This window comes from Mesoplodon densirostris, chromosome 6 (genome assembly GCF_025265405.1).
Source record: "Mesoplodon densirostris isolate mMesDen1 chromosome 6, mMesDen1 primary haplotype, whole genome shotgun sequence".
Classification (NCBI taxonomy): domain Eukaryota; kingdom Metazoa; phylum Chordata; class Mammalia; order Artiodactyla; family Ziphiidae; genus Mesoplodon; species Mesoplodon densirostris.
The window spans coordinates 62032839-62051363 of record NC_082666.1 but is presented as its reverse complement, the minus strand read 5'-3'; the positions used below and the strand labels follow the sequence as shown (position 1 = coordinate 62051363).

The window sequence follows — 18525 nt, the reverse complement described above, 5'->3', positions numbered from 1 at the left end:
CTGATGGAGTTATGGGATATTAAAAGAGATAATCTCATAGTGATTGAGAGAGGAGACAAGATAAGAGAGAAAATTTTGGAAGCTGGAAAATGAATGGATGAGGGATAACTGACTTAGCAGACCTGAGACATCAGAATCCTACGCCAGGGGTTGGGAAAGCTGGCACACAACTTGTTAGATAATCAAAGGCTTATGAACTGGAAGCACCAGCTACCTTTGGAATTAGGAATTGGAATAGCAGAAGTAAAATAAAGAGGGTTAGATGAAATCTGTTTGCTCTAGAGGCACTTAGGTTCTTAGATCCCCTTCCCAAGAGTATGATATTCTGGGATTGCTCCCACTTCCTAGTGTAACTCGGGGGACTTAATATCTGGAGATGATAAAATACAGGGCATCCAGACTGGCAAAAACAGGAAGATAACATACTCAATGTTAAATATTGAGGAACTGTTCCTTCCAGCTTCCTTTTTTCTATTGACTTTCCCAAAAGCTAGCACTGAGATATCTATACTTCATGTGGGAGCTTGGAAAACTCTTCCATGGGTCATCTGACCAAGCCAAGAGGAAAAACCTAACGATGCTGATGTTGGGGATTTCCTAATAAATGGCCTACTTTGATCAGACCACAGTTATCAAGTTTCATCCTGAAGCTCAGAATCTAGGTAGTGGTTATGTGGATGTATAAAAGGTATGTCACCCTTATAGTTACACTTAATTGGGAGTAGGCAGCCAAGAATTAGCAGATACTTGTGGAAAGCCTCTAAAATAGAAAGAAAAAAATAATTTGGAAGAATCAGAAACTCTGCAAGGAGAAGATTTAACAAATAAGCATTATTAATATCCTCAGAGCTGAAAAAGAATATCTTCCATCCATGATGCAAGAACCAGGTGGTATAAAAAAAAGAAAGCTCTTAGAAATTAAAAATGTGAAATCAGGTGCTCGCTTCGGCAGCACATATACTAAAATTAGAACAATACAGAGAAGATTAGCATGGCCCCTGCACAAGTACGATACGCAAATTCGTGAAGTGTTCCATATTTTTGGAAACAACCTAAGTGTCCATCATCGGATGAATGGATAAAGAAGATGTGGCACATATATACAATGGAATATTACTCAGCCATAAAAAGAAACGAAATTGAGTTATCTGTAATGAGGTGGATGGACCTAGAGTCTGTCATACAGAGTGAAGTAAGTCAGAAAGAGAAAGACAAATACCGTATGCTAACACATATATATGGAATTTAAGAAAAAAAAATGTCATGAAGAACCTAGGGGTAAGACAGGAATAAAGACACAGACCTGCTAGAGAATGGACTTGAGGATATGGGGAGGGGGAAGGGTAAGGTGTGACAAAGTGAGAGAGTGGCATGGACATATATACACTACCAAATGTAAAATAGATAGCTAGTGGGAAGCAGCCGCATAGCACAGGGAGATCAGCTCGGTGCTTTGTGACCACCTGGAGGGGTGGGATAGGGAGGGTGGGAGGGAGGGAGATGCAAGAGGGAAGAGAGATGGGAACATATGTATATGTATAACTGATTCACTTTGTTATAAAGCAGAAACTAACCATTGTAAAGCAATTATACTCCAATAAAGATATAAAAAATGTGAAATCAGAAATGAAAAATATCAGTAGAAGCATTGGAAGATAAAGATGGAAGAAATATCCCAAAATTAGGGTAAAAAAGGCAAAGGTGGAAAAATAGGAGAGAAAAGGCAAGAAACTTTGAGGCCCAATCTGAATAATAGGTAATATTGAAAGAAAGAGATAAGAGAGAAAACAGAGAGGGATAAATGATCAATGAAATTACTTAAAAAAAAATCTCAGAGCTGAAGGATGTGAGTTGCCAGATTGAAAGAGTCCACAGAATATTCACCATAGTGGAAAAAAATAGACCCATGTGAAGGCATAGTATTATGAAACTCCAGAAAAATAGAGACCGAAGAAAGATCCTAAAGCTTTCAAAGAGAAAAGAAAAGGAAAGGAAAGAAAAATAGGCCAGATGCAAAGGAACAGGAATCAAAATGGCCTCAAACTTTTTACCTGCAATACAGGATACTAAACCATAAAATAATGTCTTGTAGAGAGAGTAACTTGATGGGAGGGAGACTTTTTGTACCTTTGATAATAACTTTTATAGTTTGAACATATGATCCATTCAAAACACAAATATAATTTTAAAATAATACTACTAACTGGATTTTTTTTTTTTGGTTTGTTTAACAAGTATGTTTGTACATATTTCCTCATTTTTATCTTTACAACAACTTTATTCCCACTGAGGCTTAGAGAGTCAGGGAGGTTTAATCAGGTGGTAGGTGATGGAGCCAGACCTGGAAGCCTTTCATCACTTCTTTCTAGGTGTTGAGGCAGAACAGCAGCCATAATGAGTTGGGAAGTGATGGTTATTGTTGAGGTAATACTAGGATGAGAGGTGAATCGAGCCTAACTTTGGGGGAGTAAAGAGCTATAGTTCTGGGGTTCCCAACCTCAATTTTGTGACAGTATCAAGTGTAAGATATGCCACAACTAACTTGTTGCCAAGTCAAAAATCAAAATTTGTAATCTATCAAGTCTTTTGAAAAAGTAGCCCTATTATATGTCACAGTTAAAAAATTTTTTGATTTATTTTCTTGAATAAGAGAAAAAGCATTTGAGTTGCAGCTGGTGCATCTAAACTTGGGCGTGCCTCTAGGAATATGTCATAACCATTTCACAGCAAAATCACCTCTGTCTGGAGGGGAAGAGAGATTGAGAAATTGTAGAATAGATTGGTTTTGGGACAGGAACTTTTCAAGAGTTCACTGGTATGAAGTGGTTAAATGTTTTGTCTTAATATCATGTTGTAAATGAAATCAGCTCCAAAGCCTAGGTTTCTGAACTCCTACGGTTTTAATTTATGGTTGTAAATGTACCTATTATTCTTTTATATTTTTAATAGCTCAGAATGCAGAACTTCAGGGAAAGGCAAGTGGGATGGAGAAAGCATTTCAGACTTCCCAGCAGAAATGGAAAGAAGAATGCAGAAGATTTGAATGTGATTTGGAGGAAAGAGACAATATAATTCAAAACTGCGATCAAAAATATGATTTACTTATGAAAGAAAAAAGCAGACTAGAGAAAACTGTACAGGTAAAATATTTTATGAAGGAATTTTTCTATATTTAATATTCATTATATGTATTATACATTATTTGAAGTTATTTTTGGAAAGGAAAATACCAGAAAGCAAGAAAATCTAATTTCTTCCCCCCCCCCATAACTCCCTTCCTTTCTCCCTCCTTTCCTTTTTAGGGGCATTTTTGCAGGTCTATTTTTTATATGCTTTAGCAGTATATTAATATATATATTGTTTCTTTTGTGAAAAACAGTTTGAGATCTCTGATTTAAAAAAAAAGCTCACTTATATGTGCATACTGTAAGAAGATAAGAACCCACAACCCTTTTGGTCCAGCAACATGAAAACTTGTAATTTTAGAAATGTGGGCCCCAGATTTTGACCTGAATATGCAATAAATATAGAAAAATTTTTATGTATCTGATGTAATCTTCATTATCTGTGTAGGGTACATCCTATATAGGCACGGTATATAAATATTTGATGACCTTTTATTGAAATTATTGTGAGCTATTTATTCTCCCATTTTTTGTTCCTTTTTAGTCTCTAAAGTAAAAGTATGGTTTAATGTTGAAGTTGCCACCCACTTAAAAGATAGATTTTGAATTGTCTGTATTTGCCATTTTTTGGAAGTACCAATTTAAATTTAAAAATACGTGATAGGGCTTCCCTGGTGGCGCAATGGTCAAGAATCCGCCTGCCAATGCAGGGGACACAGGTTCGAGCCCTGGTCCAGGAAGATCCCACATGCTGCGGAGCAACTAAGCCCGTGCGCCACAACTACTGAGACTGTGCTCTAGAGCCCGTGAGCCACAACTACTGAAGCCCGTGCGCCTAGAGCCCGTGCTCCACAATAAGAGAAGCCACCGCAGTGAGAAGCCCGTGCACCACAGCGAAGAGTAGCCCCCGCTCGCTGCAACTAGAGAGAGCCCGTGTGCAGCAACAAAGAGCCAACTCAGCCAAAAACAAACAAACAAATAAATAAATTTATTTTAAAAATTACATGATAAAAATGCTCTACATGTACCACTGGTGTAAATGGCTTTTCAGAATATTGGAAATAAATCTTCACTAAAAATAATTTTACAAAAGCATTTGTTAAATGTAAAAGTTTCAGCACAAAGGTTCCCTGACGTTGTCAGCATATCTTCTTTTGATTTCCTGCATGTCAACAGTCACAGTTTTCTCTTCTCTTTATCGTAATATTCCTAGACCCTGGAACAGTGCCTGGCATATACAAGGGCTCCATTAGTATTTGAATGGGGGGAGTTTAGGTGGCACCTGGAACTACAAGTCCCTGAACTGCTTTGTATAAACTTCTCCACATGAAATGTCTAGAGCTATGGGGAAAGAGGGTAATGGTGGCAGCATTCCTTATAGTCAATCAGCCTGCATCTCAAGATCTCTTATAGATCTTGATGTGATCTTGATCACCTATTTGGTAGGAGAACTTTGCTTTGATTTTATACAATTGGCTTTGAACTAATCTGCACAGAGACCTTTGGGGGTGAAGAGGAGTCACTGTTTTGCCCTAAGGGGAGAAAGCCTCAAGGCTCCTCCTGTTGGCTTTCCATTAGTGAAAGTTGGGAGGGCAGTCTTTATTATGCAGAACCACGCTACAGTTTATAAGGACACAGGAAGCTTTCCCTCTGTCTCATGTAAACCACAGAATCTTTCTCCTTGTGTTAATGCAGACTTAGTTTAAAACCCTATAGTTTAGAAAATTGGGCTTCTTGGGAAACCTGCATTTTATACTTCTCAGATTTTGAACCAGATTAGATCTTATAAATGTAGTACAACTGGGAAAACCCCAGAAGAAAAACCTCTTGCAAATATTGTTTATCTGTAGAACTAGAAATTAGTTAATAGCCTAAACCTAAAAACAACTTTTTTGACTTTTCAAATTTTTAACATTCTAGAGTTTCCTTATACTGATTTGTTGCACAAAACTCCTCCTTCTCCCCTTTGGTAAATACAGTGTTCTTTGTCAGATTTATATATAAATTATCAGGGATAATCCAAATAGTCTTTCTATAGCTAATTAGAGCTTTCCATATTATCTCCTTTACATATAGATTACATATTTGCCAAACAATCCACTTCGTTTTGTCTCTATCATATGATGCATTTTGTTCAATCCCCTGCAGTTAAATTTTTGGGAAAAATTGGGTTAAATATCTATATCTATTTATATCTATCTATATCTATATCTATATCTATATCTATATGAAATGTTGCTTAAATGGGTAACCATAGCTTCTTATTCACATATACTTTCTGATGATCAAAATATAATTATTCTATTAATTAATGATTTGAACATAAATTATAATGAGTTTTAACAGTCTGTATAGGTAAGGAGAGCCCTTTGTATATTTAAATTGTGGATGAAGGAAGAAAGATAACTTTTAGTGATCTAATACTAAAACAAGATTTTATTCACGTAAAGGAAGCGTTGGAAAAATATCAGCAGGAGAAGAATGAGATGGAGTCCCATATCAGGAAGACAGCATTGGAGGAGTTTAGATTACAAGCAGAACAATGGGAAGCAGAAAGAAGAGAGTTACAACTTATAGTACAGGTATTTAAAAAAAAATATGTTTTTAATGCTTATGAAATTAAAAATTACATTAGTGTGATAATTGACTCGCTTACTCAAGGAAAAAATAATTCCTAGTCTTTGCTCTCTGGAAGGCCGTGTTTCATTTGTAGTTACATGACAATATGGGCAACTGTTTCCAAAAGATACTATTAGAATTAGAGTTGGGTGACTTCTACTGCATAAATTATTTGATTTTTAAAGGACACATATACATTTGGCATTTAGTTTTCCAATTTAAAATATGAGACTGTTAGTCTTTAACAACATAAAGAAATAGAATAATCAGATTTTGGATATTAGAGGATGCTTATAAATCATATAATATAGTGATTTTTTTTGGAACTCTTTTTAAGAAGTGCAAATTCTTAATCATGTTCTTTTAACCTCTTCCCCGCAAAATCACAGAATCCCCCAGGCTTCGAGTAGTCCAATTTGAAAATCACTGATTATATCTAATCCCCATTATAGATGAGCAGATGGCAATTTGTGATTTACTCACATCATAGACTGAGTGATTAGTGTGGGAAAAGACTACAAGTCTCCAGATTTTTACTCCTGTTCACTTTGCATTCTTTCAGGAGATTATATGTAAATTATTTTGAAGGAGAGGTAGGAGAAATTAAAACCAACTAATTTAAAATTTCAAATAAATTTCCATCATTTCTTCTCTTAATTATTCTGTGGTAAGACAAACATTTTTTCTACACAAAATGACAAATTGAAACATAGTCTTTATATAGATGTCAAAGATATGCATTCTTTACAGAATGAAAAATATCCATCTAAAATAAATTTTAGAGTTGCTTTGTGTTAGGAACAATTTTGTGAGATGAAGGCGGCCCAAAACCTGCAGAGAATAGAAAGCACCTTATTTCTTTAAGAGTGAAAGCTGGCAGTAAACAGTGGAAATTCTGAATTTGTTGTATATGTAAGCGTTCAGAATACCAACAAAATCATATCTTTCCCAAACCTTTGGTCCTTGGGCAATCTTCTTCCCAGTCTCTCCCTCTGTGGAATTTGGAAAGACAGTCACTCTTTAGACCTCTTAGTATTTTTATTTTTTTATTTTATTTGTTTTTGAGATTTTATAAAGGCTTTATTTGTCATACATGTGCCAACCACTGGAAATAAATTAAGCAGAGGTAATGGTAAATATATTTTCAGATTTTCTCATGATATAAAGCTAATTATACTCTTTATTAGTAGACTTGAACTCTCTAAGGCCATGACTTCAAATTTGTCTAACATGAATAACTTATGCTTCATTAGTAACCCCATTTATTTATTTATTTGCATCTTTAACTTTTTATTTTATATTGGAGTATAGTTGATTAACAATGTTGTGTTAGTTTCAGGTATACAACAAAGTCTGTGAGTCTCTCTCTCTTCTGTAAATAAGTTCATTTCTATCTTTTTTAAAAAAATTCCACACATAAGCGATATCACACACGATATTTCTCTTTCTCTGTCTGACTTACTTCACTCAGTATGACAGTCTCTAGGTCCATCCATGTTGCTGCAAATGGCATTATTTCATTCTTTTTAGTGGCTGAGTAATATTCCATTGTATACATGTACCACATCTTCTTTATGCATTCTTTTGTCGATGGACATTTATTTAGGTTGCTTCCATGTCTTGGCTATTGTAAACAGCACTGCAGTGAACACTGGGGTGCATGAATCCTTTTGGAATGTTTTTCTCCCGGTATATGCCCAGGAGTGGGATTGCAGGATCATATGATAGCTCTATTTTTAGCTCCTGTTATTTTTAGAGTCTGCTTGTAATTTGTATAGTTAGTTCTCTCATTCATTCAGTCACTCGTTCATTTATTCATTCCCTAAGTACTTTCTGAGTTCCTACTGTGGGTCCTGAAGATATAAAATTGATTAAGATATGATTTCTGTCCTAAAAGATATCTCAACATGGAGAGACATGTAAAGAGAGAAAATATATTGTAATATAATAACATTTTGAACAAAATGCTATGGGATCATAAAAGAGAAATGAATTAATTGCCTGGGAGATTGGGGAGATCACCACAGAGCAGAGGACATTTGAGCTGTTGTTGATAATTGTCTTCAGGGTTACCTAGAACAAACAAGTACACATAAGTAAATGAAAATAACCCTTTTATTATTTATTTATTATTTTTTGGCTGCGTTGGGTCTTCATTGCTGTGCGCGGGCTTTCTCTAGTTGCAGCTAGTGGCGGCTACTCTTTGCTCTGGAGTGCGGGCATCTCATTGTGGCTTCTCTTGTTGTGGAGCACGGGCTCTAGGCATGTGGGCTTCAGTAGTTGCAGCACATGGGCTCAGTAGTTGCGGCATGTGGGCCCTAGAGTGCAGGCTCAGTAGTTGTAGCACGCGGGCTTAGTTGCTCCATGGCATGTGGGATCTTCCTGGACCAGGGATTGAACCCGTGACCCCTTTATTGGCAGGTGGATTCTTAACCACTGCACCACCAGGGCAGTCCCAACCCCCCCACCTTTTTTTAAAATACTCAGAAATTTCCAGTGCTACCAGTCAGAAGCCTGGAACTTATATAATATGATGCAGAGACCTGTATTTAAATGTGTGGATAATGTGATTTTGATAGCAGTTTCCTGGTCAGTCCTGTAAATCTCACATGAAATGTACGTGGTTACATCAGACTTTGTATTATGAAGTATTAAGAGAATTTGAAATTCTGTATGAATCTTTAATTATTATGTGTGGGAAGAATAGGGGAATATACTCCTTAGTTACTACCACCTTCTGTGAAATAGATTTTATTGTACTCTGTAACCAAAATGTTCAGAACACTGTCTCTCAATTTCTTATCCTTTTTATTTTAACAAAAGAAAACTGCTTTTCCTTTTATAAAGCAAGCTTAGAAACCTTTTATATTTTAAAAAAGTCTTTTTTAAAACAACTTGAGGGATAGATGGAAATTCTCTCCTCTCTCTATTGGCTGTTGATGGGTTCAGGTTTCCATACTATAATTAGGTGTTAGTATCACATAGTGTTCTTTTGTGTAGCTCTCTAAGGGAATTCAGTTTTTAAAATAAGTTTTAAATAAACCTACATGAAACCCCATCTTTAACAGACAAAGCTGGTATAATATTTCTCTCATCTGGGCTTTAGAATTCAGGCTCACTATAAAAAGCAAATCTTAATTTTATGCCATGTCTCCTTTCTTTCCCAGTAATTGAAGTGCTGAATAGAGGTGTACTTCTCTGGAATATTAATGGAGTTACCTCATTTTAAGAAAGTGTTTTTCATTTTTTAAATGCCTGTCCTCTTTTGATAAACATAAAAATTCCATGTCTTTAGCATTATTTGAAATTTCAAACCAAAGCAAAGCCACGGTAATTTTAGAATGATGTGTTTATAGTGATCTTGGAAAAAATATGTTATTTTTTATCTCTATTTATTTAAAAATTTTATTTAAAATGAACATTTGTTTTGTTTTTATTTATTTCTTTGTTTTCTGCAATAGCAATGTGAACTTTGAGGATGCTTATTTTAGCCATGAGCTTTTCTGTTGTAGGCAGTGTGGGACATGCAGTGGTAAACCATCATGCTCTTTCCTTTGTCATTTTTATAGTTCATTTCAATGTATAACTCATCAGTAGGATTGAAAACATTCAAAAGATGAATGTATGTTTTTCATATTTAATTTATTTCCAAAATTCTGTAACTAAGCCACAAAGTGACCCTTTCCTCATTCACTGACTAAATTTGGTTTATATATCTAGTGATCAAGGGGTGGGAGAGTTTGTGATGGCAAAAGAGCATGGGAAATGTAGACTGAAAATAATACCGCAGACTGAAGAAGGAGGAGGAAGAGTGGGGAGGCGAGGGGGTAAAGGAAGGTATCAGACTTGGTGTGGGCATCAATCATTGGCTGTATGATAAGACAGCAGCTAGGGATTGGGGTACAACATGTCAGAGATTGACCTGGTAAGCACAGTTGTGATCTAGGGACAGCTTGGAGTAAGTTGCATGAAAAGCAAGTATTTCAGAGTTTTGCCTTAAATGATCTAGGGTAGCAAGGCGCTTTTCTTGGTAGCTTCCTGGGAAACTGTCTGCTGGTGCCCTTTGTAAGCAAATGGCATAGAAAGTGAGTCTGGCACTGGTACTGCCTGTTGTTTCCAAACAGGAAATATCTTAATATTCAGTTTATAAAATTACATAATATTGTTCTTATTGTAAAAATGTCCTGAATTTAGGGAAATTTAAAAGCACAAAGTGAAGGAATCCCCCCCTCCCCTGCAAGCCTGCCCGCTCCAGTCCTACTCCTCATCTAAGGGTGTATAAACATATATTATTATATTTACATAAATATGCCTCAGTAATATTTGGCGTCCATCTTTTGATATTCTTACACTATTCTTGTAGTGTTTCAGAGCTTTTCTGTCATGTGGAAGTTCCTAATACATTTAACAAATCCCTTATTGATAGACATTTTATTTCCTTCAAAAGTTTTTGCTTTAATTTAAAATGATTCACTAACATTCTTGTCCATATCTTTGCTCTGTTGTACATGTGATTTAGCTGTATAAATGCCTAGAAGTATAATTGCTTGGTCTTCAAGTTTATGGATTTATAATTTGTGATAGGTATTGCATAAAGTTAGTACTAGTTTATACTCTACAGTAGTAAACACTATTTTTGATTGTAGAACTATGCTGGCTTTGGGGATTTAGAGAGAACCATGTACTAGACTAAGGTTGTAACTATATCTATATTGATATATTTCATAAGTTAGGAAGGGGGAGTACTTTAGCTCTGATATGTTTCTAACTACTTTAATCCTTCAGACTTGAAACCATATTTTGGAGTTCAAGAAATAGTGTTTATATGAGTAAGTATAAAGAATTATACTTTGGGGGCTATTTTCTGGAAGGTGTGGAAAGAAAGCAAGTTTATTTTCTAAGAGCACAGTGTGGTTTACTTTGATGTTAAATGTCAGTTCCAAAACAAGCTCCATTTTAAAATATTGTAAGTTCAACACCTCCTTCTAGTGGAGAAAAGAAAAACTCACTCAATTTCCTCTATCCTTACTGTGATTTTATTTGTTACACACACACACACACACACACACAGACACACACACACAGACACACACACACACACTTCACTGTAAGGATCCAGGTAGCTTTGGTTTGATGAGAAAATAAATTCTGTGACAAAAATTAAAAAAATTTATTTTGGAGCAGGCAAGTTAATCTTGATGTATAACTGCATGAGGTATTTTGTAGTTCTTTTGGAATTTTCTTTTATGTTATAATGTACTCCAGACATGGATTGCATTGATTAAACGATACACCTATTATAAATATTTGAACATACAAAAAATAATAGGGATTAATATATAATATATAATTAATACTCAATATAACCAACCAATACCATTAATATAGCGAACACTTACCATCTAGATCATGTGTTTGTCATATTTGCTTAAGAATTCATAACGAATTTCATATCACTGAAGACTGAATCACTTCACCATCCCACCACCACCTCACCGCCAAAAGATAACCATCATTCTGAAGTTGGTGTTTAATTTTCTGTCTGTAAACATTTATGATATATCATTTTTTTTAGTATTTTGTATATTTTTAAAATATACATACAGTATCACACAGTATGAGTCTTTGTCCAACTTGTCTTTCTCACTTGTGTTTTTCAGACTTAGCCAAGTTAATAAACTATCTCTGGTTCATTCAATTTAACTGATCTATAGTATTTTTTCCTATGCATATGTCATAATTAGTTTAACCATTACTGGATTGATTGAGATTTAAGTTCTTTCCAAGTTTCAATTATTGCAGACAACGCTTCCATGAACATCAAATATTTTTGTTTATGTGGGATGTATTTAGTGTGTATGCAATTATTAAGAGGTAAAATATATGCTAAATTATTCTCCCAAGGGGTTGTATCGATTTGAGAGAAGAGTTTCTCTTCCCTTGCAGTCTCTTGAGCACTTGGTATTTTTCAGATTTAATTTCTATTTAAATTTATTTTTGTCTGCGTCTGGTCTTAGTTGCGGCACGCAGGATCTTTCGTTGGGGCATGCGGGCTTCTCTCTAGTTGTGGCATGCGTTTTTTTTCCTCTCTGTAGTTGCGCGCAGGCTCCAGAGAACGTGGACTCTGTAGTTTGCCGCACGTGGGCTCTCTAGTTGAGGAGCGCGGGCTCAGTAGTGGTGCTTGGGCTTAGTTGCCCCGCGGCATAGGTGGGATCTTAGTTCCCCAACCAGTGATCGAACCTGGATCCCCTGCACTGGAAGGCGGACTCTTTACCACTGGACCACTGGGGAAGTCCCCAGATTTAATTTCTTTTGCAATAGGATGCGTGTGAAATTGTCTCTTGCTCTTGCTTAAATTTCTATTTCCCTGACGTGGAACATGTTATGTTTATTGGCCATTCATGTTTCTTCTTTTGTGAACTGCAATTTTATATTTTTTCCCCTTTCCCTTTTGGATTGTTTGTATATTCTTACTGATTTATAAGAGTTTTTAATATATTTGGTTGCTTGGTTACTTAAATCTCCATGGCAAACATCTTTTTCCTCCTTGTGGAGACATGGAGACAATCCACATTGTGTTTGATGTGCACTTTTAAATTTTAATGTAGTTGAATGTATCAGTTTTTTCCCTTATTGATAGTGCTTTTTATGTCTCATATAATCTAAAGTCATAAAGAAAAATATATTTTTCTGTATAGAGCATGAGGGAGGGTCTCATTTTATTTTTTCCAAATGGATGACCAAATGTCCCTGTACTACTTATTCACTTGTCTATTCTGTTACCACTTATTGATTTAAAATGTCATCTGTGTCATATATCAAGTTTCTTTATATCTAAGGTTTGGTTTCTGGTGCTCTGTTCTGCTTCACTTACATGTTGGTCTATTTCTGAACCAATACTAAATTGTTTTATTTACCATGGCTTTAGAGTAAATCAGATAGGGCAAGTTCCCTCCTCCATATTCTTAATATTTTTTCTGGGGGGTGGGAAGGAGAGTTATTCTTATCCTTTTAATCTTCCATATGAGTTTGAGAATTGGCTTGTTACATTCCACCAAGAAACCTTGCTGTAATTTTGATTGGAATTGAATTGGATTTATAGGTCAGTTCGGCATAAATTGACATCCTTAATTTCTTCTGTTTTCCATCCTTTTATAATTTTGTTCTATTTTTGAGGAGATTTCTTCAATTTTATATAGCAACTTTTCTGTTGAATTCTCATTTCTGCTTTTGGTTTTTGTGTGTGTGTGTGTGTGTGGTATGCGGGCCTCTCACTGTTGTGGCCTCTCCCGTTGCGGAGCACAGGCTCCGGACGCGCAGGCTCAGCGGCCATGGCTCACGGGCCCAGCCGCTCCATGGCATGTGGGATCTTCCCGGACCGGGGCACGAACCCGTGTCCCCTGCATCGGCAGGCGGACTCTCAACCACTGCGCTACCAGGGAAGCCCCTGCTTTTGGGTTTTTAATTTCCAAGAGCTGTTTCTTGTTTCTTGGCTATACCTTTTTATAGTAGAGTCTTCTTATTTCATGTTTGTAATACCTTATTTTAGCTCTCTGAGGATAGAAGTCATATTTGTTTTGAAGGTGGTTCCCCTCATTCTTCCCCCCTAGATTGTCTTTGTTTTTTCTGAGTGTTTGACCCCATTTGTCTGAGTTTCACATGAGAAGCTTTCCTCAAGTGTCTGCTGATCCTTGGCTGTATGTTCATGTTTAAGAATGAAGCACTAAAAAGCTGGGAGAAAGCTTTGTGGATGTGGAGCCATTCCATTTAATTGGGGAACCTTAGAAATGCCAGGATCTGCAGGTCTTTTCCCTTGGACTGGTAGTTTCCCCACAAAGGAGTCTTCTAGGCTTCTCCTTGTGCTTATAGTACCTTAAGTGTAAGAGTCAATGTTCTGGGAGCTGAAGAGAGAAAGGGAGCCGTGAAATCTCACTTCCCACTATTTCCCAATCTCCTGATTTTGAATAAGGTGTCTTACCCTGACCTTCAGTTTTGTCTGGTTTTCATGACCTCAGAACCTTTTTGGGGGCAACCTCTCTTGTTAGTAAATAAACTCTTTCTCTTTTTCCAGGATGGAGAGGAGACTTTGTCAGGGAGGGAGTTGGCAGAGGAGATCTGAGGATATAACTAACTGCTGCTTACAGAGGCTTCCAACTGTGTTCTGTATTCATTGCTACCCCATGGCTTGGCTTCAGGGATGATTGCTGCTTCCAATTTCTGATCTTTTATGGATATGAATTCAGCTTGCTATTAGGCTCTTCCCTTTTTGAGTATTTAACAAAGTTGAGAAAGCTGAAACCTGTCATTTATCACTTGTCCATTTACTTTCCATCTTGCAAATTTGCTTTTGACATCTCTTGTTGGCTGTCATCTTTTCTGCCACTCATTTTTATTCTATCTTCATTTAAGTGGGATTTCAGGAGCAAGCAGAGATGATTGGATAGCTTTGATCCAATCTGTTTAACTGGTGGTGCCCTGTTTTTGCTCTTTCTACATATGACCTTCTGAGACCTTAGAGTCTCACTTTTCATCTCATATTTGAGCTCTGGTTTTACTGAATGTTTTTTAGTATTAAAAGCAGCTAGGGTGCTGGGTTTCATAGCTACAGTTCTTTTTTTTTTTTTCCAGTTTTTTTGAGACATACTTGACATATATACTCTATGTTTAAGGTGTACAACATGAATGATTTGATATATATATATACTGCAAAATGATTACGAGTTTAGTTAACTTCCATTACCTCACACAGTTACAGATTTTTTTTTCTTGAGATGAGAACTTTTTTTTTTTTTTTTTTTTTTTTTGAGGTACGCGGGCCTCTCACCGTGGTGGCCTCTCCCGTTACGGAGCACAGGCTCCGGACGCGCAGACTCAGCGGCCATGGCTCACGGGCCCAGCCGCTCCGTGGCATGTGGGATCTTCCCGGACTGGGGCACGAACCTGTGTCCCCTGAATCGGCGGGCGGATGCTCAACCACTGCGCCACCAGGGAAGCCCGAGATGAGAACTTTTAAGATCTACTCTCGGGCTTCCCTGGTGGCACAGTGGTTAAGAATCCGCCTGCCAATGCAGGGAACACGGATTCGGGCCCTGGTCCGGGAAGATCCCACATACTGCAGAGCAGCTAAGCCCGTGAGCCACAACTACTGAGCCTGCGTTCTAGGGCCCGCCAGCCACAACTGCTGAGCCCATGCACCACAACTACTGAAGCCTGTGCACCTAGAGCCCGTGCTCTGCAACAAGAGAAGCCACCGCAATGAGAAGCCCGTGCACCGCGACGAAGAGTGGTCCCCGCTTGCCGCAACTAGAGAAAGCCCGCGTGCAGCGACGGAGACCCAATGCAGCCAAAAATAAAATAAAAATAAATAAATAAATTTATTAAAAAAAAAAAGATCTACTCTCTTAGCAACTTTCAAATATACAATATGGTAATGTTAACTATAGCCATCATGCTATACATCTTATCTTAATATTCAGTTTATAAAGTATTTATAAAATAAAATTTTTATGGCATACAGTATTACAGTCTTTCCATAATACAGTATTGGAAACATCGTTAAATTTAAAAAACCACTTACCTGTGATCATGGGCTAATACTCAGTTTCTCCAATTATTAGAGAGAGATGTACGATATGGCAATGTGAATCTTCGAAGGCAAAGTTATAAAACAGAAAACTAACACATTATTAATTTTATATTAAATATCACTCACCTATGCCTATGTCAGGATAGACTATCTACTTCAGTACAGATCTTGCACATGATGTTCAACGCGATGAATACTTAGGTGATGATGCTGACAAAAGCATCTCATATAGTTCTTGCTGTACAGTTATTCAGTTTTCACACGAAAACACACACATACACAACAGATAAGTTTATTAACTGTATGGCATGATGATTATTTGCTATTCATTAAGTGGAAGTGGGTCATGTAAAGGTCTTCATCCTTGTCATCTTCATGTTGAGTCGGCTGAGGAAGAGCAGGAGGAGGGCTTGGTCTCGCTGTCTCAGGGGTGGCGGTGGTGGAAGAGACGCAGGAGATGGAAGGGGAGGCAAGAGAGGCAGGCACATGGGTGTAACTTTATGGAAATACATTGTCCTTTCTGCCTGCCGTTTTTGCTTTTTCATTTCTCTAAAAATGTTTTTATATGATACCAATCCTTCTTTCATTGTTTGCTTTAGTTTCAGTGCCCATGTCATAGAAGGGTCCATGTTGTAAAAGAAGTCAAAAGCAGTCTTCAAATCAGCACCCTTCTACCAGATTGTCTAATGTCAATTTGTTTTCTGGCACTGCTTCTTCTATGTCTTCTTCCTTATCATCTGACACTGGTTTAGAAACACTCATCTCCATCAGGAAATCTTCTGTTAATTCTTCTGGTGTGCTGTCTCAGCTCTTGAACTTCTCCAAGATTCATATCTTGAAACCCTTCACCCCCCCCCCTTTTTTTTTTTTTGCCATATCTATGATCTCTTTCACAATTTCCTTGATTGGCTCTGTCGTAAATTCTGTGAAGTCATGGACAACATCTGGCCACAGTTTTCTCTAGCAGGGATTTATTGTTTCCGGATTGATGGCTTTCACAGCTTTTTCTATAACAACAATGGCATTTTTTCAATGCTGTAATCCTTCCAGACTTTTATGATGTTCTCTCAGTCAGGGTTCTCTTCCATAGCATTGACCATCCTTTCTGTAGAGTACCATGTATAATGAGTGTTAGGTTCTTATGACCCCCTGATCGAGAGACTGAATTAGAGATGTTGTATTTGGGGCAAGTGGACTATTTTAGTGTCTTTGGTGTTAAACTTATGGGGTTCTGGGTGGCCAGGGGCATGTCCAATAACAAAAGAACTTTAAAAGGCAGTCCCTTACTGGCAAGGTATTTCCTGACTTCAGGGACATAGCATCGATGGAACCAATGCAGAAAATGTATTCTTGTTGTTTAGGCCTTCTTGTTGTACAACCAAAGGACTGGCAGCTCAGGGGTTAGCAGCTTTGTAGATAAGGGCAGTACTGATCATAAATCCAACTGCATTTGCACAAAACAATAGAGTTAGCCTATCCCTTCCTACCTTAAACCCTGGTGCTTGCTTCTCTTCCTTATGAATAAATGTCCTTTGGGCATTTTTTTCCAGAATAGGGCATTTTTTTCTGCATTAAAAACCCGTTCAGGCAGATATCATTTCTCCTCAATGATTTCCTTTTTTTAAATTGAATTATAGTTGATTTACAATGTTGTGCTATTTTCTGCTGTACAGCAGTGACTCAATTATATACAATATACATTTAAAAATATTCTTTTCCATTATAGTTTATCCCAGGAGATTGGATATAGTTCCCTGTGCTCTGCAGCAGGACCTTGTTTATCCATTCTAAATGTAATAGTTTGCATCTACTAACCCCAAACTCCAATCCATTCCTCTCCCTCCCCCGCTTCCTCTTGGTAACTACAAGTCTGTTCTCTATGTCAGTGAGTCTGTTTCTGTTTTGTAGATAGCTTCATTTGTGCCATATTTTAGCCCTCAGTGATTTTCTTAAAGGCATCTGGGAACTTGTCTGCTGCCTCTTGGTTTTCAGAAGTCGCCTCTTCTGTTATCTTGGCATTTTTAAAGCCAAACCTCTTCTTAAAATTATCAAACTATTCTTTGCTGGCATTAAATTCTCCAGCTTTAGATCCTTCACCATCCTTTTGCTTTAAGTTGTCATATAGTGATTTCGCTTTTTCTTGAATCATATTAGAGTCTATAGGTACGCCTTTCTCAGAGCAATGCTGCACCCACATAAAAGCTGCCTTTTCAATATAAGATAAAAAAGGTATATTGCAAAAAGTGCAAAGTTTTCTCACCTGCTGTTGTAGCTGCAGCCATGGCCTCACTAATTTCCTTTTCTTGTTTTTTATAATGGTCCTTAACACTGGATTCATTTTTCTTGAAATGGCAGGCAGTCACAGCTGCAGACCTGAATCTATGGGGCCTATCAAGCAATTCGGCTTTTTCTTGTAATGTCATGATTTTTCTTTGCTTCTTGGGACCACTTCCAGCATCACTAGTGATACTTCATAGGGGTCCCATGTTGTTATTCAAGGTCTACTAAGCACAATGCACTAAACACAATGAAAAAGTGAGAACCGAGAGAGAGAGAGAGAGAGAGAGAGAGAGAGAGAGAGAGAGAGAGAGAGATTACTTTTTGTTGCGATATGAAGTTTACTGGAGAGATGAACTGCTCATGTGGAGATGAGTAGCATGTGCATTTTAAGCATATACTTGCAACACTTGAGCAATGCCATAGGAGGTGGCTACAAAATTATTACAGTAGTACACTATGGACTACAGTTAATTTTATGCAGTTATGATTTAATACTGCATCTTTATGTTTGTTTACATTTCTTTCGGCTGTGAACGAGGCCATGTAGTCTGTGTTTGTGTGCATAAGTTTTGATAAATTTTAATGTTTTATAATAGATTTATATATTTTTTATGGTAGTAAATGATAAAATAGATTAGAGTCTACATATTTTATGCATTCTTGACATACCTTTTTCTTATTTTTTTGATACTTCTAGGCTATGCAGTTTGTCTGTGAGTTTTTTCAACTTGTCACAAATCTCCAAAAAATTATCGAATGTATTTATTGAAAAAAAAATCTACATATAAATGGACCCATGCAGTTCAAACACATACCCATGTTGTTCAGGGGTCAACTGTGTATATAATATATATACATACACATCTGTATACTTTCATACCATATTTTATTTATTTATCCATTGATGGACATTAA

General features: G+C 36.9%; 1 protein-coding gene and 1 non-coding gene across 2 annotated transcripts in view; both read left to right on the top strand.

Moving 5' to 3' along the window:
- Window positions 1–18525, top strand: part of CCDC171 (coiled-coil domain containing 171) — a 346670-nt gene that overhangs the window by 37278 nt on the left and 290867 nt on the right. The window contains exons 6-7 of the mRNA XM_060101112.1: window positions 2950–3140; window positions 5576–5707. Coding sequence (XP_059957095.1) covers window positions 2950–3140; window positions 5576–5707 — 323 coding nt within the window. The remainder of the gene's footprint in view (window positions 1–2949; window positions 3141–5575; window positions 5708–18525) is intronic.
- LOC132492845 (U6 spliceosomal RNA) lies at window positions 937–1043 on the top strand. Its single transcript, XR_009532900.1, has one exon. It is a non-coding gene; the product is annotated as a U6 spliceosomal RNA (small nuclear RNA).